General features: G+C 34.9%; 1 protein-coding gene across 1 annotated transcript in view; it reads right to left on the bottom strand.

The window, feature by feature from the left end:
• Positions 1-15,502, bottom strand: part of csmd1 (CUB and Sushi multiple domains 1) — a 716,970-nt gene that overhangs the window by 405,858 nt on the left and 295,610 nt on the right. The window contains exon 5 of the mRNA XM_031902727.1: positions 6,450-6,644. Coding sequence (XP_031758587.1) covers positions 6,450-6,644 — 195 coding nt within the window. The remainder of the gene's footprint in view (positions 1-6,449; positions 6,645-15,502) is intronic.

Below are 15,502 nucleotides of genomic sequence, written 5' to 3'. Positions count from 1 at the left end.
ATTCAGCAACTCTAAATATTGTAAACCACTGGAAAGTGGAAATTATTGAATGGGGTTTACATAGTTCCTAGGTTTCCCATAGAAAAGGGCCCTTTTTCTGTTGAATTGATGGCTTTTGTGTATTACACTGTTTTTTTGAAACCTGGTTTGTGGATAATAATGGGCAGAGAAACATCTTATATAAGCTGCAATTTGGAGTCGCTGACTTCTGCCTGCCTTAACTCTACCAATACCAGCTTGAGCAAATCCACACAATATATAAACTCATTGTAGGCCATCTGAAAGCTGAGAAAAGGAACAGCAATGAAGTAGACCAAATCTATGGCCAATACTGTACATTAATAGGCACAATAAAGGTGACTGTGATGTTTATTTTTAAAACAAACCTGTACAGTGTATAATAAAATATTTAAACCAAGATTATGGCCAACATCCTTGCATATCACATGGGATATATTTTATTGCATATTATTGTGGCTCCAGAACTAATTGTTCTACTATGGACCAGATTTTTATGGCGTGGCAGATATAGTTTTGGATCTAATATTAAAGCACGTGAACTTTAAATAAGCCAATGATAGCACCAAGGGTCATGGAAGTGTTAACAGTAATAGCTAAGCTTATAAGACCACTTCAAATGACCCTTCAATAAATGCTATTTAGTGATATATGGGATGGAAGTGCTACAGCATGCCCCTTTATGCTCACTAAACAAGAACATACACACCAAGAATGCTGAGTTCTGCACCAAACACCAGGTTAAACTTGCATTTCTGAATGATACCCACTTTAGGAAGCAGGTAGTGGGACACCTATGTAGATGCCTTACCTCTCACCAATTAATTTTTTACTAATGCATTCAGCACTGTATGCCTGTGGCAAGCAGCAGGTGTGTGTGCTCCACAATGTAGTGTAGAGATCTAAAGCAATATAAGAATGCCAGAACATTGGGCTAAGTGTGGCATTTTTGCACTTTACACGCTGCCTTATTAAAGTGAGTGACCCCTAATATGCAAGGCAAAGATTGATTGGTAATAATGGAAGTCAATCAAGGACTGAAACAGGATGGAATGTTGTCAACTATTCTGTCTAATGTCCACCTAGAAGAAGTTATGAGAGAGGTAGACAAGAATAACTCCGGGGGCAAGCCATTTTTTAGGATAACAAAAGACTTCAGCATATGCTGATAACATTGTTATGCTATTTCAAAGGTTGTAAGACCTCAATGAGATGGTATTTAGGGCTATGACACACAGTGCTACTTTTAGCTGGCTACAGAATACCAGAAAATACACTGCCATAGACAATATGGAGATTGTCTCTGCTAATACACAAGTAGAAACAATTATCAGTAATTATCAGTATTGTCTATTTTGTAGATGCAACAAGCAGCTGGCTACAAATAGCTCTGTGTGTCATTGCCCTTAGGGTGAACTGCCCTAAAACGAAATATATATATATTTTCATTAAGAAAATATGATGTTAAATGACATATTAAAACTATGTTTTATTATATCTACAGTAATCATATATAAAATTCAGATGCTAGGTGGTAAGGTCTATAATCTAGTCCTGAAACTAGTACAGGTATGGGATCCCTTATCCGGAAACCTGTTATCCAGAAAGCTCCGAATTACGGAAAGCCCGTCTCCCATATACTCCATTTTAATCAAATAATTCAGAATTTTAAAACGTATTTCCTTTTTCTCTGTAGTAATAAAACAATACCTTTAAACTGATCCAAACTAAATTGATATCCCAAGATATAAATATTCCTTATTGGATGCAAAACAATTCTGTTTGGTTTAATTAATGTGTTATTGATTTTTTAGTAGACTTAAGGAATGGAGATCCAAATTACGGAAAGACCCCTAATCCGAAATACCCTTGGTCCCAAGCATTCTGGGTCCTATACCTGTAGTACAGTTTTTAAAAACAGAACTGCTTCTCTTTCTGTAAAACTCACTGATTATTCTGTTAACTGCTATTATGAAAATTAATCTTACTGATGCTTTCTTACATACTTCACTAGTAATGCACTCTTATCAACACACTTTTTAATACAAGGGCCAACTACATTTTCTCACTAGCTGCTATTCATGCTAGAAGTGGGCTAAAACCCACACATTTGAATTGGGGATTCCAAAACTTAAATGTTTATTTATTAATCAGAAAAAACGTGTATGTAAAACTTCGGCATCTAAAAGCTTGCAAGTAGTGATGGGCGAAAAGTTTCGCCAGGCATGGATTCGCGGCGAATTTCCGCGTTTTGCCATTGGCGGATTGTTTCGCGAAACGGATGAAAAATTTCGCCGCGGAAAAATTCGCCGCACGTCCAAAAATTGTCGCGGCGTCAAAAAAGAATAGTCGCGGGCGACGAAACAAGAGCCGCGCGACGAAACAAGAGCCGCGCGACGAAACAAGAGCCGCGGGCGACGAAACAAGAGCCGCGGGCGACGAAACAAGAGCCGCGCGACGAAACAAGAGCCGCGCGACGAAACAAGAGCCGCGGGCGACGAAACAAGAGCCGCGGGTGACGAAACAAGAGCCGCGCGACGAAACAAGAGCCTCGGGCGACGAAACAAGAGCCGCGCGACGAAACAAGAGCCGTGCGACAAAACAAGAGCCGTGCGCGACAAAATAATAGCCACGGGCGACAATTTTTTTTGTCGCACGACATTTTCGCCGCTTCGCGAATTTTTCGCCGTTTCGCGGATCTTTTCAAAGATTCGCGAATTTTTCGGCGAAGCGAAACGGAACAGATTCGCTCATCACTACTTGCAAGTTTTTGTGGAGGTCAATAGGAGTTTTACTAGCAATTTTTTTTTTCCAATTTAATTTGAAAAATGGGTTTGTAGACCCATTAAAAATGATGAATGATGAATGTAGAATACAAATGATGCATTTGAATTTTTTTACAGTTTAACTTGATCACATTTTAATAAACAAGAACCCATTTGAGTTTGGTAAAATTTGGTTAAACTACTTTAATATTGAAAAATTAATATTTTAATATGTTAGTCCCCCATGTTCCCTAGACCAGGCTTTTCTTATTAACAGTAGCCCATTTCAGAATGTACAGGAGATCATTAGCTGCTATAGAAATAAAGAACTAAAATGTAGGGGACCATGATAGATTTCTGTTTAACTCATGGCTATGAAAGCAAATGTTTAACTTATTAAAAAAAAACATAGGTTGGCTTCATCAAGGGCATTCCTCTACTCAGCAACATGTTATCAACCAGTATCATCAAAGCACATGATATATAAAATTAGGCTAATAAGCCCTTTGGCAGGGGTTGTTACTTTGTGTAAGGGTAGTGGAAGGTAATAATGCAACAGATAATTGTTGAGTACTTATAGAAGTATAGTTAACTATCTCTATGGTGGTGCAACCAACTGACATATGGCCACATTAGTGATCCAAATCAGCATGAAAGATGTAAAAAAGGGGGCCCAGCACACACCAAATGAACGCTGTATGGCATTTTACATTACATTAACATTTATTTATAAAGCGCCAACATATTCCGCAGCGCTGTACAATAAGTGGGTTACATACATTGGACATACAGAGTAACATATAAAGCAATCAATAACCGATACAAGAGGTGAAGAGGGCCCTGCCCAAAAGAGCTTACAATCTACAAGGAGAAAGGGTTGAGACACAAGGTGTGGGAATGGGCATGACCAGAGTTGTGAGAGGTGGGGCACAGGGTATTGCTAAACTAGATTAGGGTAAGCCTCTCTAAATAAATGTGTTTTTAGAGATTTCTTGAAGGCAGAGAGATTGGGAGAAAGTCTGACAGTTTGTGGGAGCGAATAAGTTCTTTCACAGCATTAATTTATAATTTGCTGGAACCCCTATTTTCATGCTATTTGAAACCATAATACAACACCATCAAGTTCTGTGAGTTAGAGATATGGCATAAAACAGAATGTAAGTTTGTTGTAATTTGACAGGTATTTCATTTAAGAGTTACATTTGGTCAATGTAACAAAATGCTGGCCAATATTTTACTAATAAAAGCGTGACAATCTAGTACATGCAGTAAATTACTGGGGTTTGAGATATTCCCTGGACTCCAAAAAAATTCTGCGTGTTTTTCATTCAGTTTTTGTATGGCTTTAATTATTCTAAATATAACTGTAGCCAACTGGAGCAGTGTAGAAGGGCACTTAAAAGACCACATTTTCAAAATCCATGTGCAAAGGAAAAAACAGATATTTAAGACTGACCTAACAGGTTTAAATCTAATCAACTCATAGGGCTTTCTGTGCTGTCCAGGTCAAAATTATTTTTTATTAGAAATCAATCTTTATTATCTCTTAGTATGAATGTATCATAAAGATTGCAAAACACATTCAAGGACATCATTCTAGTCTACTTAATCTTCAACTTTTCTTACTCTAAAATGCAAACTGACTGCTTAAAAGATTTGTTTAGCCTTAACTTTTTTTAGACAGGAATAGATTCATGTTTTAAATGTGAAAGTAGAGACAAACATGAAAAGATAGACTTATTTTTCTTCCTAGATTTCTGCCCTTTTCTATTTCTTCTGTACAAGCTGAATAGATGTAATTAAGAAGCCTGACATTTCATAAAGCACCAGCAAGTGACATATTGTCATTGCCAGTCACATTATATAAGACTTATCAATTTAAATAAATGAAGCGTTAGACAGATCTAAACGAACCATAGACATATATTATTTAGCCTGCCTTATTAAAAGTACAACAAAGGTAGCTGGTAAGTCTGCATTACTGCTGTTTTTGCTAAAGCTAAATGGTTCTTGCAATTGACATTTTTGATTTTTGGGTATTGCAGTCACATATACTGTATCATAGGCAACTGCATAATGTTATGTACTATCAAACACTTATCATTTCTTCTGCTTTAGTTATAAATGAAGAACTGCATTTGTCATTTAAGGGCACATCAAAGGGGACATTTTCCACATTGCTCTCCAATAATACACTATTAATATAAACAATACCAATAGGTTATAAAATTAGATGATAAAGTCTTGTTAAAAATCAGCACAGAAATAGATTGTACACAAACAGTTTTGTGCAACAGCTGTACATGTCATTTTATTTGATGAAGTGGCAATAAAAATGTATGGATAAAATGCTATCATTATTGTTCAGGCTCTATCATTTATCATGAAGGAATGTACATATCATGAAAACAATAAAACTTGACATAATGAAACAGGATGAGAAATTGTTGCAATTAGGTGTATAAAGAAGACATGCTTTGTATTCAGATTGATGGACTTGAGGAACAATTCTAAAGTATCAGTGATGGTAAAACTACATATGGTCATCATTGGATTATATCAGTTTAATAGAGTTATGGACCATTATATAAGAGATTTACCAATGGCAAAATGCAAGTGTTGCAGTAAACCCATGCCTACTGAAAAAAATTGCTCATCGCTAGTCAGAAATTGACACACTGTTCGAATGAGCAATTCCTTTGGTTTATTCATAAAAGTTCATGGAGGTGCCAAATAAGGGCTAAGATTGGCTATTAGGCAGCCTCTATGCACATTATCAGCTTACAGTAGGCTTTATTTGGCAGTAAATCTTGTTTTTATTCAACCAAAACTTGTCACCAAGTCAGGAATTAAAAAATAGTTGGTGAGCAACATGTTGATAACGAGCCACTGGTTTGGGGATCAGTGAAGTACATTATCCAGTAACTGATAAACATCAGTGCCTAATGCACCCCATGTGCCATGGGCCTTACCAAGTGATGTTATTTAACTGCATATTATTTATTGATCTATACTAATTTTGGGATTTATCATTTTAAATAACTCGAATTGATCCACAAAGAAAATAATATTTTAATAAATGTTGATTAATATTGACATTTATTATATAAGGACTCAAACAATAATAATTATTAATATATATTGCTATTGCTCAAATACTGTAAGTCAGATTGGATTAGTAAAGTGATAAATGCCTAAAACTTCCAGAAAAGTTTGAATGTCAAGAAACCTTACAGGAAACTTCCAAAAACCCCAAATCAAACTTTAATAAATAGTCTGTGAAATCATTTTTTTATTTTTAAGGAATCAGTTTGGACCCAAGATACTTAAAAACATTTTCATTGATAATTTACTCTAGATCTTGGACTCTCAAACATGCCAGTATGGTAAGAGACATAATAGAACATATTGGTGGTTTAAAAGTGAATGTAAAATAAAAAGCTCTATGCTCATATACCATCACTCACAGTTATCTGTTATCTAGAAAGACACTTTCGCCCCTTTGAAAATAAACTTGTTACCCACATGTAACACTGCAAGTAAATTTTGATCTATATTTTATGGTATCTTACCTCTGCAAACAGGAGATAGGAAATCCTATGAAGCACTCGTTATCCACAGATAACACTATAGGTCAGTTTTGATTTATAAGTTATGGCATCTTACCTCTGCAAAAGGGAGAAGGAAAATCCCATGAAGCACCATTTCCTGGGCTTACTATGCAAGTCAGTGTCGAATGACCCTCAAGAATATATCCAGTAATGCAGCTGTATCTTATTTTGTCTCCAATATTGAATCTTGTTCCATGTAATAAACCTTTTGAAATTTCCCCAGGATTTCCACAAGTATGACTTGGTAACACTGAAAGAAAGTAGTAAGTAATAATTAAAAATAAATATCTGAACACTAAATTTAACATTTAAAAAAACTGAAAAGGTAATTAAACCCTTGAGGTGAGAGAAACAATGCAAGTGTGTAAGACAAAACCACATGCAAAACCAAGACACAATATTTTTTAATAAAAAAAATGACTGAATATTTGCTGTCATGTCTTTCAGTTAGGTAATAAACAATTATTTCATTATTCTATTCATTTTCAATAAGACTAAAAATCTTGAATTTTTAAATGACGCTAAATTTACACACGCTTGGGGGAGGATGTCGGGTGGGGGGCCCTGTGAGGGGGCCCGGAGGGGGAGTTTGGGGATGCGGCCGGCGGGGGCACCTGCAGGGCCCCTGGGGTGGGAGCCCCAGTGGGCCCTTCACCCCCCAGTCTGACCCTGATTATGATCATATTAAGAAACATATATAGCACCGTGTGCAGGTTATCAGTGCTATGCTATTGTAACCTAGTAACAGACTTTGTTATTAGTAAATATGAATCTAAATTTTTGCTTCGTAAGTATGCCTGTAAAACTGCACAGATCAAGCACATATCAATTTGCAGTTCAATTCAAATGACTCTGAATTGAGCAGTTTGCAAAGATTTCAACAAACACATTCACTCATCTTATACACAGCAGGAGCGCCACAGGTTGGGCAACCGTGAATGAAAGGAGTACTAAAAGCCAGAGAATCAATTCACATTATCACTCACAACATTTCAATTAGTTTTGGTCCTGTTAAGGAAAAAAAGATAGGCTTATATTTTCAAAGATTTCAAAGGCCCTAAATATATTACTTTCAGTGTTATTTTTTTTCCATCCTAACATATTTTTGTTTTATCGGACTTATTTTCAAAAACACGAAACAGCGTATATTTGCTGCTTTGAGAACTTCTATATCTCATAAGGGACACCTTACTTTTAAACAACACATGATCCAGTTCGGTATTTTCAGGTAGATGCAAACAATAATTAACTAATGACAATACATTACGGATGGGATATAAATAAATTATTACAAAAATTGTATATACAGGTATAGGACCTGTTATCCAGAATGCTCGGGACAAAGGGCATTCCGGATAAGGGATCTTTCCGTAATTTGGATCTCCATACCTTAAGTCTACTAAAAAATCAATAAAACATTAATTAAACCCAATAGAAATGATTTACATCCAATAAGGATTATTTATATCTTAGTTTGGATCAATTACAAGGTACTGTTGTATTATTACATAGAAAAAGGAAATCAGTTTTAAAATTCTGAATTATTTGATTAAAATGGAGTCTATGGGAGATGGGCTTTCCGTAATTCGGAGCTTTCTGGATAATGGGTTTCCGGATAAGGGGTCCAATACCTGTACTAAAAGACTTTTTAAAAGAAAGCAATATTTAGGCCAGATTTTCATTGTATATGGTAAGTAAACTAATAAGGGATAATAAGGGAGAAACAAATAAGGCCCAATCTCTCCATGATATTATGGCTTTCTTAAACCCATAACAATAAAATCTATGGGACTTTATTATTTGGGGTTAGGAGAGGGATTAAACAAAGTCAATTATGGAACAAATAGGTTTTGATAGGCAGTAATATGTTTCACATACAAGTTTTGATTTAAGGGTTGCCCCTCAAATTTTATGTGGCAAATTTTATGTGGCAAAATATAGGTGAAATATATTTGACATACTGACTATATCTAAATAAAGGACTGTATATGGCTTTCGAAAGAGAGTGGATAAAATGAACTTTTTAAACACATTTTACATCAGTGCAAAAGGCTAAAATTGCCATGTTGAAAAGATCACAGCATGTAGAGCTCTTGACAGACTGAATAAATGACACATGTTGACATAACGTTCATGTACAGTTTTATGCTTTTATGCTTTCATGGAAATTACATATCACATCTGACCTTAATAATGAAACATGAAACAGAAATGTAGAGAGGTAAATGGCATGACAGTAATAACAGGCATGCTGCCCTCAACAATTGCACTGATTTAATACAAACTGTGTTTTTTCTCTTTTGATTATTGTAATATACTGGTAAGCCTGATCATTAATTTAGCTTATTGTGCCCAAACCCTGTAAATTAGAATTCATTTAGTAATGGTAAATAGGCAGCTTATGATAAATCTGTGCACCCGCAGGCAACATATCTCCTACATATACCTTCTCCTTGACTAACATTCAGATTGTTGAACCTGTTACCCTAAGAAATAATTACACATTTTTTTCTACTCTGTTTCCCTTATACTATATAAATTATTTAAATAATGTTTCCTTCAGTCTTGGAATTCACAATCACAGCAAGCAGGCAGGGGCCATTTTGTGGACACTGTTATTAGGGCAAGTTTTGAATCACCCCAAAATCTTGTATATGTGCTAAAATGGGGGACCAGATGCCCAGGTAGTCAAAGTAATCGTTGCCCCACCTGTATGACTAAGGCATAGAGGTGGGAAAGGCACTAAATGATTGACAGATGGGATATTTAAATAGCTTTATAATGGGTATGGCTATTCAGTTCCTTTCCTATTCACATTCTGGTATTTTATTCAAACTTCTACCTGGTTGCTAAAGTAAATAAAACCCTAGCAACAAAAACCACAATAAATTAAAAAATGAAGACCAACTGCAAATTCTTGCAGAACATCAATGTCTACATCATATTAAAAATAATTGAAAAAATAACTACCCCTTTAAAGGAATTGTTCAGTGTAAAAATGACAATAAGGACATAGGACAATAGGAAAATTTTTAATGCAGTTAGTAAGCCAAAAATGTAATCTATAAAGACCCTAATAGCCAAAACACTACTTTCTCCTTTGCAGCTCTCTAACCTGTTACCAGTCAGTAACCAATCAGTGACTTGAGGGGGGGCTGTGTTTGGTTGATTTGCTTTTGAATCTAACCTGCGTGCTAAGGATAAAAAGCAAACTGACTGAATAGTTATGTCTACCCCATCTCATGCGTCTGACTAACAAATAGGTTAGAGAGCTGAAAAAAGGGTGCAGTGTTCTGGCTATAATCTTAGACATCCACTCACTCCAGCCTTTGTAGATTAAATTTTTGGCCAATTAACTATGTATATTAGAAACATTTGTTTCGCACAGCCTATCTGTTTAACTGAACTGAACTGTTCTTTTAATGCTGTTATTCATAATGCCATTCACCCATTCACACACAAATGTAGTGAGAATAAAATGCTCTGCAAGTAGCCGAACACACTAAAGCAAATGGTTTTAGCCATTCATTACAAGTCATCAACCAAATGAAATGTAAAAATACTATACATTTTAAACAAACTCTTTGCAAGAAATGATTAATTAAAAGAAAAGAGTTTTGTTTAAAAAGGAGATTTATACTGTAATGCACTTGCTTCATAAAGTGCAACTATTTATGATATGCTTTATCCGCATGGAATTATTAGAGATAAACTGCTTATAGAATTGTGTGCAATTAAAAAAAAAAACCTATAAAGATAGACGGTGGACATGAATAACTTATGTCATTTAAATTACTTTATACTATAGAATTTCTTTAAGATCTAGGAAATGCAAATTTACAAAAAAGGAAGCACAGTGAAACTTGCTGCCTGCTCTTGCCTTGTGATGCATAATACGATTCAGCTGTGAGCAGTGTTGCCATACATACACTGTGGGCAGACAGTGTAAGAACTTAAAGGAATAGTTCAGTGGAAAAATGAAACTTGGTAAAATAGATAGACTGCGCAAAATAAAAATGTTTTCAATATACAGTAGTTAGGCAAAAATGTAATCTATAAAGGTTGGAGTGGGCGGATGTCTAACATAATAGCCAGAACACTACTTTCTCCTTTACAGCTCTCAAAGTTGTTAGCAGTCAGTAACCAATCAGTGACTTGAGGGGGGCATATTGGACATAACTGTTCAGTTAGTCTGCTACTGAATCTAACCTGTGTGATCACAAACTAACTGAACAGTTATGTCCCATGTGCCCCCCTAAAGTCACTGACTAACTAAAGGGTTAGAGAGCAGAAAGCAGGAAATAGAGTTTTGGCTATTATGTTAGACAACTGCCTGCTCCAGCCTTTATAGATTATAATTTTGCCTTACTAACTATATTGAAAACATGTTTTATTTTGTGTGGTCTATCTTTTATACCCAGTTTCATTTTTACACTGAACTGTTCCTTTAAAGATCAGAGGATCACTAATGCCAAGGTAGAGAACATCCTGCCAAGAAGCTATATTGCATATATCATTAAAAAGGCATTAGCATTAAGCATTTCCAAACCTTTAGTTAAAAAAAGGAAAACAATATTTCAGGCAACATTTATAAAACACAGAAGTTATAAAAACATGGTTTAAACCTTTGTTGTTCCCAAAACCTTTAAACCTTTGTTGTTCTTCAAAAACTGTCACAGAAAAATGTTATTTTAAATCCAGTTTTATCAGTAATACATTTCTTCATCCTCCTATAGGTAATAATGTCATAAATAATACAGTAATATAGTCATATATTATTAAATATATAGTAATATATATTGTTTAATAGGGTGTCAAAATGTTTAATAAAAAGGTCATAGCTGTATTTTAATCAAAGCTGAAATTGTATTAGGAAAAACTGGCTAAATTGGCACTTATTAATGCAATTAAAATATATAATCATCTATTTGCATGCAAGGGATGATCAGTAGGTGCTAATCCTGCCAGGAAACAAAAGCCCATTGTGCATGTAAATTTGTAGCAGTGAATAACTGTAAAATTTCAAATGTATGCAACAGATTAATGTTTCTACAGGAAATTGTAAATGATTCTTTAAAAAAAAGCAGTGTGGCTGTGAAACCTTCTGGCAGTGAAGTTTTATTAAATAAATTCTCTTAATGCATTTTACAGGGGCAAAGACATATCTTGGACAGGCAAAATATCCAGGACTACAATAACATTTAGGTCTACAGTTAGTTTTATGTATGTGTGAACTTTTATGTATTTGCACACGCCCATATGTCATAGTGCCTGAATGACCCACTGCCTGTCTTGATAAGTGGAATTTTGAACAGTGTATGACCACCAAAGTTAAGAACATTTAATTGCGTATATAAAGTATTTCAGTATGAGGATCTTATATTAAATGTTCATTTTCATGATAGTTCCCCTTTAGGTTTTGCTGAAAAGAATGGAAACTGAAATCAAACTGGCTTGTGTAAATAAGCAAATAAAAATGTCTGCCATGCATGAGCCTCTAGGCAAAGCTTCAGCTTTATGTGCATATGGACATGATTCAAAGACTACAATATTTGTAATCATGCAACATGAGATGCACCACAAAAGCACATTCTGTACCACTGACAGAAGAAATAAAGCTAATTTGACTAAGCAAAAGCTTAGAAATTGACCATTGTACTGAAATAATGTCTTGTTATGATATAATGGACCCAGCGAGGGATGACACTAGAGAAGTATATAAAAATGATCATAAACATGATTTTACACTTTACAAAAATTGGATTAACTATAGCTTGCTTATTTTTGACTGGTTTAGGCAATTGCTTATTCATGTATTTCAGAAGAAAACCAACAAGCAAAGGCTTCTATGTGCCTAATGTACTGGTCAAAACCATCAGAAACAACAATAATCAAGTAGGCCATAAAAGTAGATATTACTAAAATGTTCCTCTAACCTTTGTGTGGAAGAAAATCTTGATTTAAATATCTTATAGATTGTCAGCCTCCCATGACTCCTACTTTGATAAGAATAAGCAACCTACAGTATTTAATTACAGTAATTATTTAATTACATTGAACTGATTTTATGATTTTATACTGTTGTTTTTATAAGTAAGAGAAGAAACACTTTTATAGGTACACACTTAAAGTTTAGAGTATCTAAACTAAAGGACAAAGAAAGTCAAATTTACTCTGGGGTACCAATTTAATAGGCACCTCCCGATTAAATAAATTGCTGTTTTTTTCCCTGAGTTGACACGGCTCTTACAATACTTACAACAAATATTATGAATATAAATTGGAGTGCTATACCTGTGTATAAGTGAATTTTTTTAGCAAACAGAGAAACAGTCATGCAGTTTGGGCTTTCACACTTGTATCTCCAATTTCTGTTCCATGTTATGTTTAGATACCTTACACCAGGGATCCCCAACCTTTTTTACCTATAAGGTGCTGATGCATAAAAATTGGCACGGCCGCGCCAAAATAAGCGTGGTCTCGCCAAAACCGATGCACACAACAAAAAAAGGCAACTGTGACAAAAAAGTTGCGGCAACAAACACGTTTTACAGGTTTTTGCCATTTCGCAAAGTGGGACAGATTCCCTCATCACTAGCTGCAGGTGCTTTTCACAAAACACACTTAAAATGTTTTAGTCCTAGAATTTCATATATAAAATCCCATGCACAGGTAGAAGAAAATTAAGATTCCAAATACATAATAGAGAACTTGCTTGTATTAAAGAATTTATAAGATATACAAAAGATAAACAACATGCACTTTACGGATATTGAAAATATTACAGTGTTAGACTCAAGGATATGAAAGTTTTTGATAGCGATAAGAATTCTGTGAAAATACAATATGTCTCTTTGAAAAACTGATTATATGGGAAATTTGAAGACATAGAAACTACTTTTCTGTTTTATAGTATTTTATAAAATGTACATTATATATGTAGATTATATTGCACTCAGTTTCCTGGAATTAAAAAGGAAAAATTTCCCATGTTATGGGTCAATATCTCAGTTTAGGTTTGTAAAACTACGTTTTTTGGCACTAAAATATGACTTTGTTGTGGAAAAAAAAAATTTTTTTTTTGCAATTTCTAATGCGACAAAACCTTGACAAATCCAAAAGGAAAAATATGCCATCCAAAACCTGTTGAGAATATGTAGAAGTCAATGACAAATGCTCAATTTGCGTCAATAAGAAAAAAGTTGTTTTCATGATGGGGTTTTTACTTTTTTCCCACATCTTTTTTTGTTCTTGTTTTTACAGTTTGGATCTTTTGATAAATTACTGACATGGAAATGAGTTTTGTTGTGGTTTCAAATAACTATAAAAAAATGTAAATGTTTTTATTACAATTTTATATTCATTGGATCAAAGCTTATAGTTGCTGCAATAAATATGACATGTATTCGGTGACAAGATAACTAAGAATAACATTCATAGTTTGACAAAGAATTATTTTCCTTTAAAATTAAATACAATTCTCAACATTAAAAAAAAAGTTGTTAACTAATCCCATTTAAGAAGCAGTGAAATCGGTTTATGTAAAATAAAATGTTTTGGGTGGGAGGTAAGAATGGTAATGATGTTGTACAATATTTTAATGAGATGTTATACAAATATATATATAAGCAAAAGATGTATTTAAAAAAAAGAATGAGAGATGTCATAGAAAAATGAAATCTGCATTTTGTGATAATTTCTGATGATTTAATGGTTTTGAGCAATTCTCATTTCCTCGGCTACCAGTGATTGTTTTGCCTATAATTTTCTGTTCCATATTCCTCTTCACTTAAAATACAAACATCACTAACTACTATGCTTTTTTTAAACAAACAAACGTTGTCCTATGTGTGTTGTATGTTCACTATCTCTGTGAATAATACATATACACCTTAAAAGTAACTGATTTTGCCTTTTAAAATCTGTAACTTCAATCTTTTTGTTACTTTAGAAATCCACATATGGAAGTCTCGATTTTCAGTGATTTGTTTTAGCAGAACACAGTTCTGTCAATTAGTAATTAGTATTAAAAATATACAATTTTTGATCATTTTGAGTATTCCTAATAATAAAGGGTATTATAATAAATACTCTACTGAGATATGTGGGCTTTGCTTAATTGGATTAATATACAAAAAAATGTATGTATACTGTGAGCAAGATCAGCCATACAGACAAAGTCTGTTTATTACTAGGGATGTAGCGAACTGTTCGCTGGCAAACTAATTCTCGCGAACATCGGGTGTTCGCAAGTCCAGAAGTTCGCGAACTTTTGGCGTATGTTCGCAATTTGGGTTCGCCTTAGCTGGCGCCAAATTTTGACCTCTCACCCCAGAGTCAGCAGATACATGGCAGCCAATCAGGCAGCTCTCCCTCCTGGACCACCCCCCCCCACCCTGGACCACTCCCTTCCATATATAAACCGAAGCCCAGCAGCCATTTTACATTCTGCCTGTGTGTGTTTGAAGAGATAGCATAGGGGAGAGTGCAGGGATTTGAGGGAGAGTTTAGGTAGCTTTGCTGAGTCTGACTAGTGATCTACTTTCTACTGCTCTGTAGTAGCACATAGGGAGAGATTTGTGCAGGGATTTGAGGGAGAGTTTAGGTAGCTTTGCTAAGTCTGACTAGTGATCTACTTTCTACTGCTCTGTAGTAGCACATAGGGAGAGATTTGTGCAGGGATTTGAGGGAGAGTTTAGGTAGCTTTGCTAAGTCTGACTAGTGATCTACTTTCTACTGCTCTGTATGTAGCTGCTGTGGGCAGGCAGCTGTCCTGTGCTGATTAGTGATGTAGCGAACATCGCCGAAAATGTTCGCGAACCCGTTCGCGGACTTTCGCCAAAACTCGCGAATATTCGCGAACTTTGCGAACCCCATAGACTTCAATGGGAAGGCGAACTTTAAAACCTAGAAAAACCATTTCTGGCCAGAAAACTGATTTTAAAGTTGTTTAAAGGGTGCCACGACCTGGACAGTGGCATGCAGGAGGGGGATCAAGGGCAAAGACTTCTCTGAAAAATACTTTGTAAAAAAACCGCCAAAAAAACCACCAAAAAATAACGCCAAAAAAACCGCAAGCTATTCCTATGTATATGCATAGGCGATAAA

Source organism: Xenopus tropicalis, chromosome 5 (assembly GCF_000004195.4).
Source record: "Xenopus tropicalis strain Nigerian chromosome 5, UCB_Xtro_10.0, whole genome shotgun sequence".
In the NCBI taxonomy this organism is placed as follows: Eukaryota; Metazoa; Chordata; class Amphibia; order Anura; family Pipidae; genus Xenopus; species Xenopus tropicalis.
This window is presented reverse-complemented; position numbering and strand designations above follow the sequence as displayed.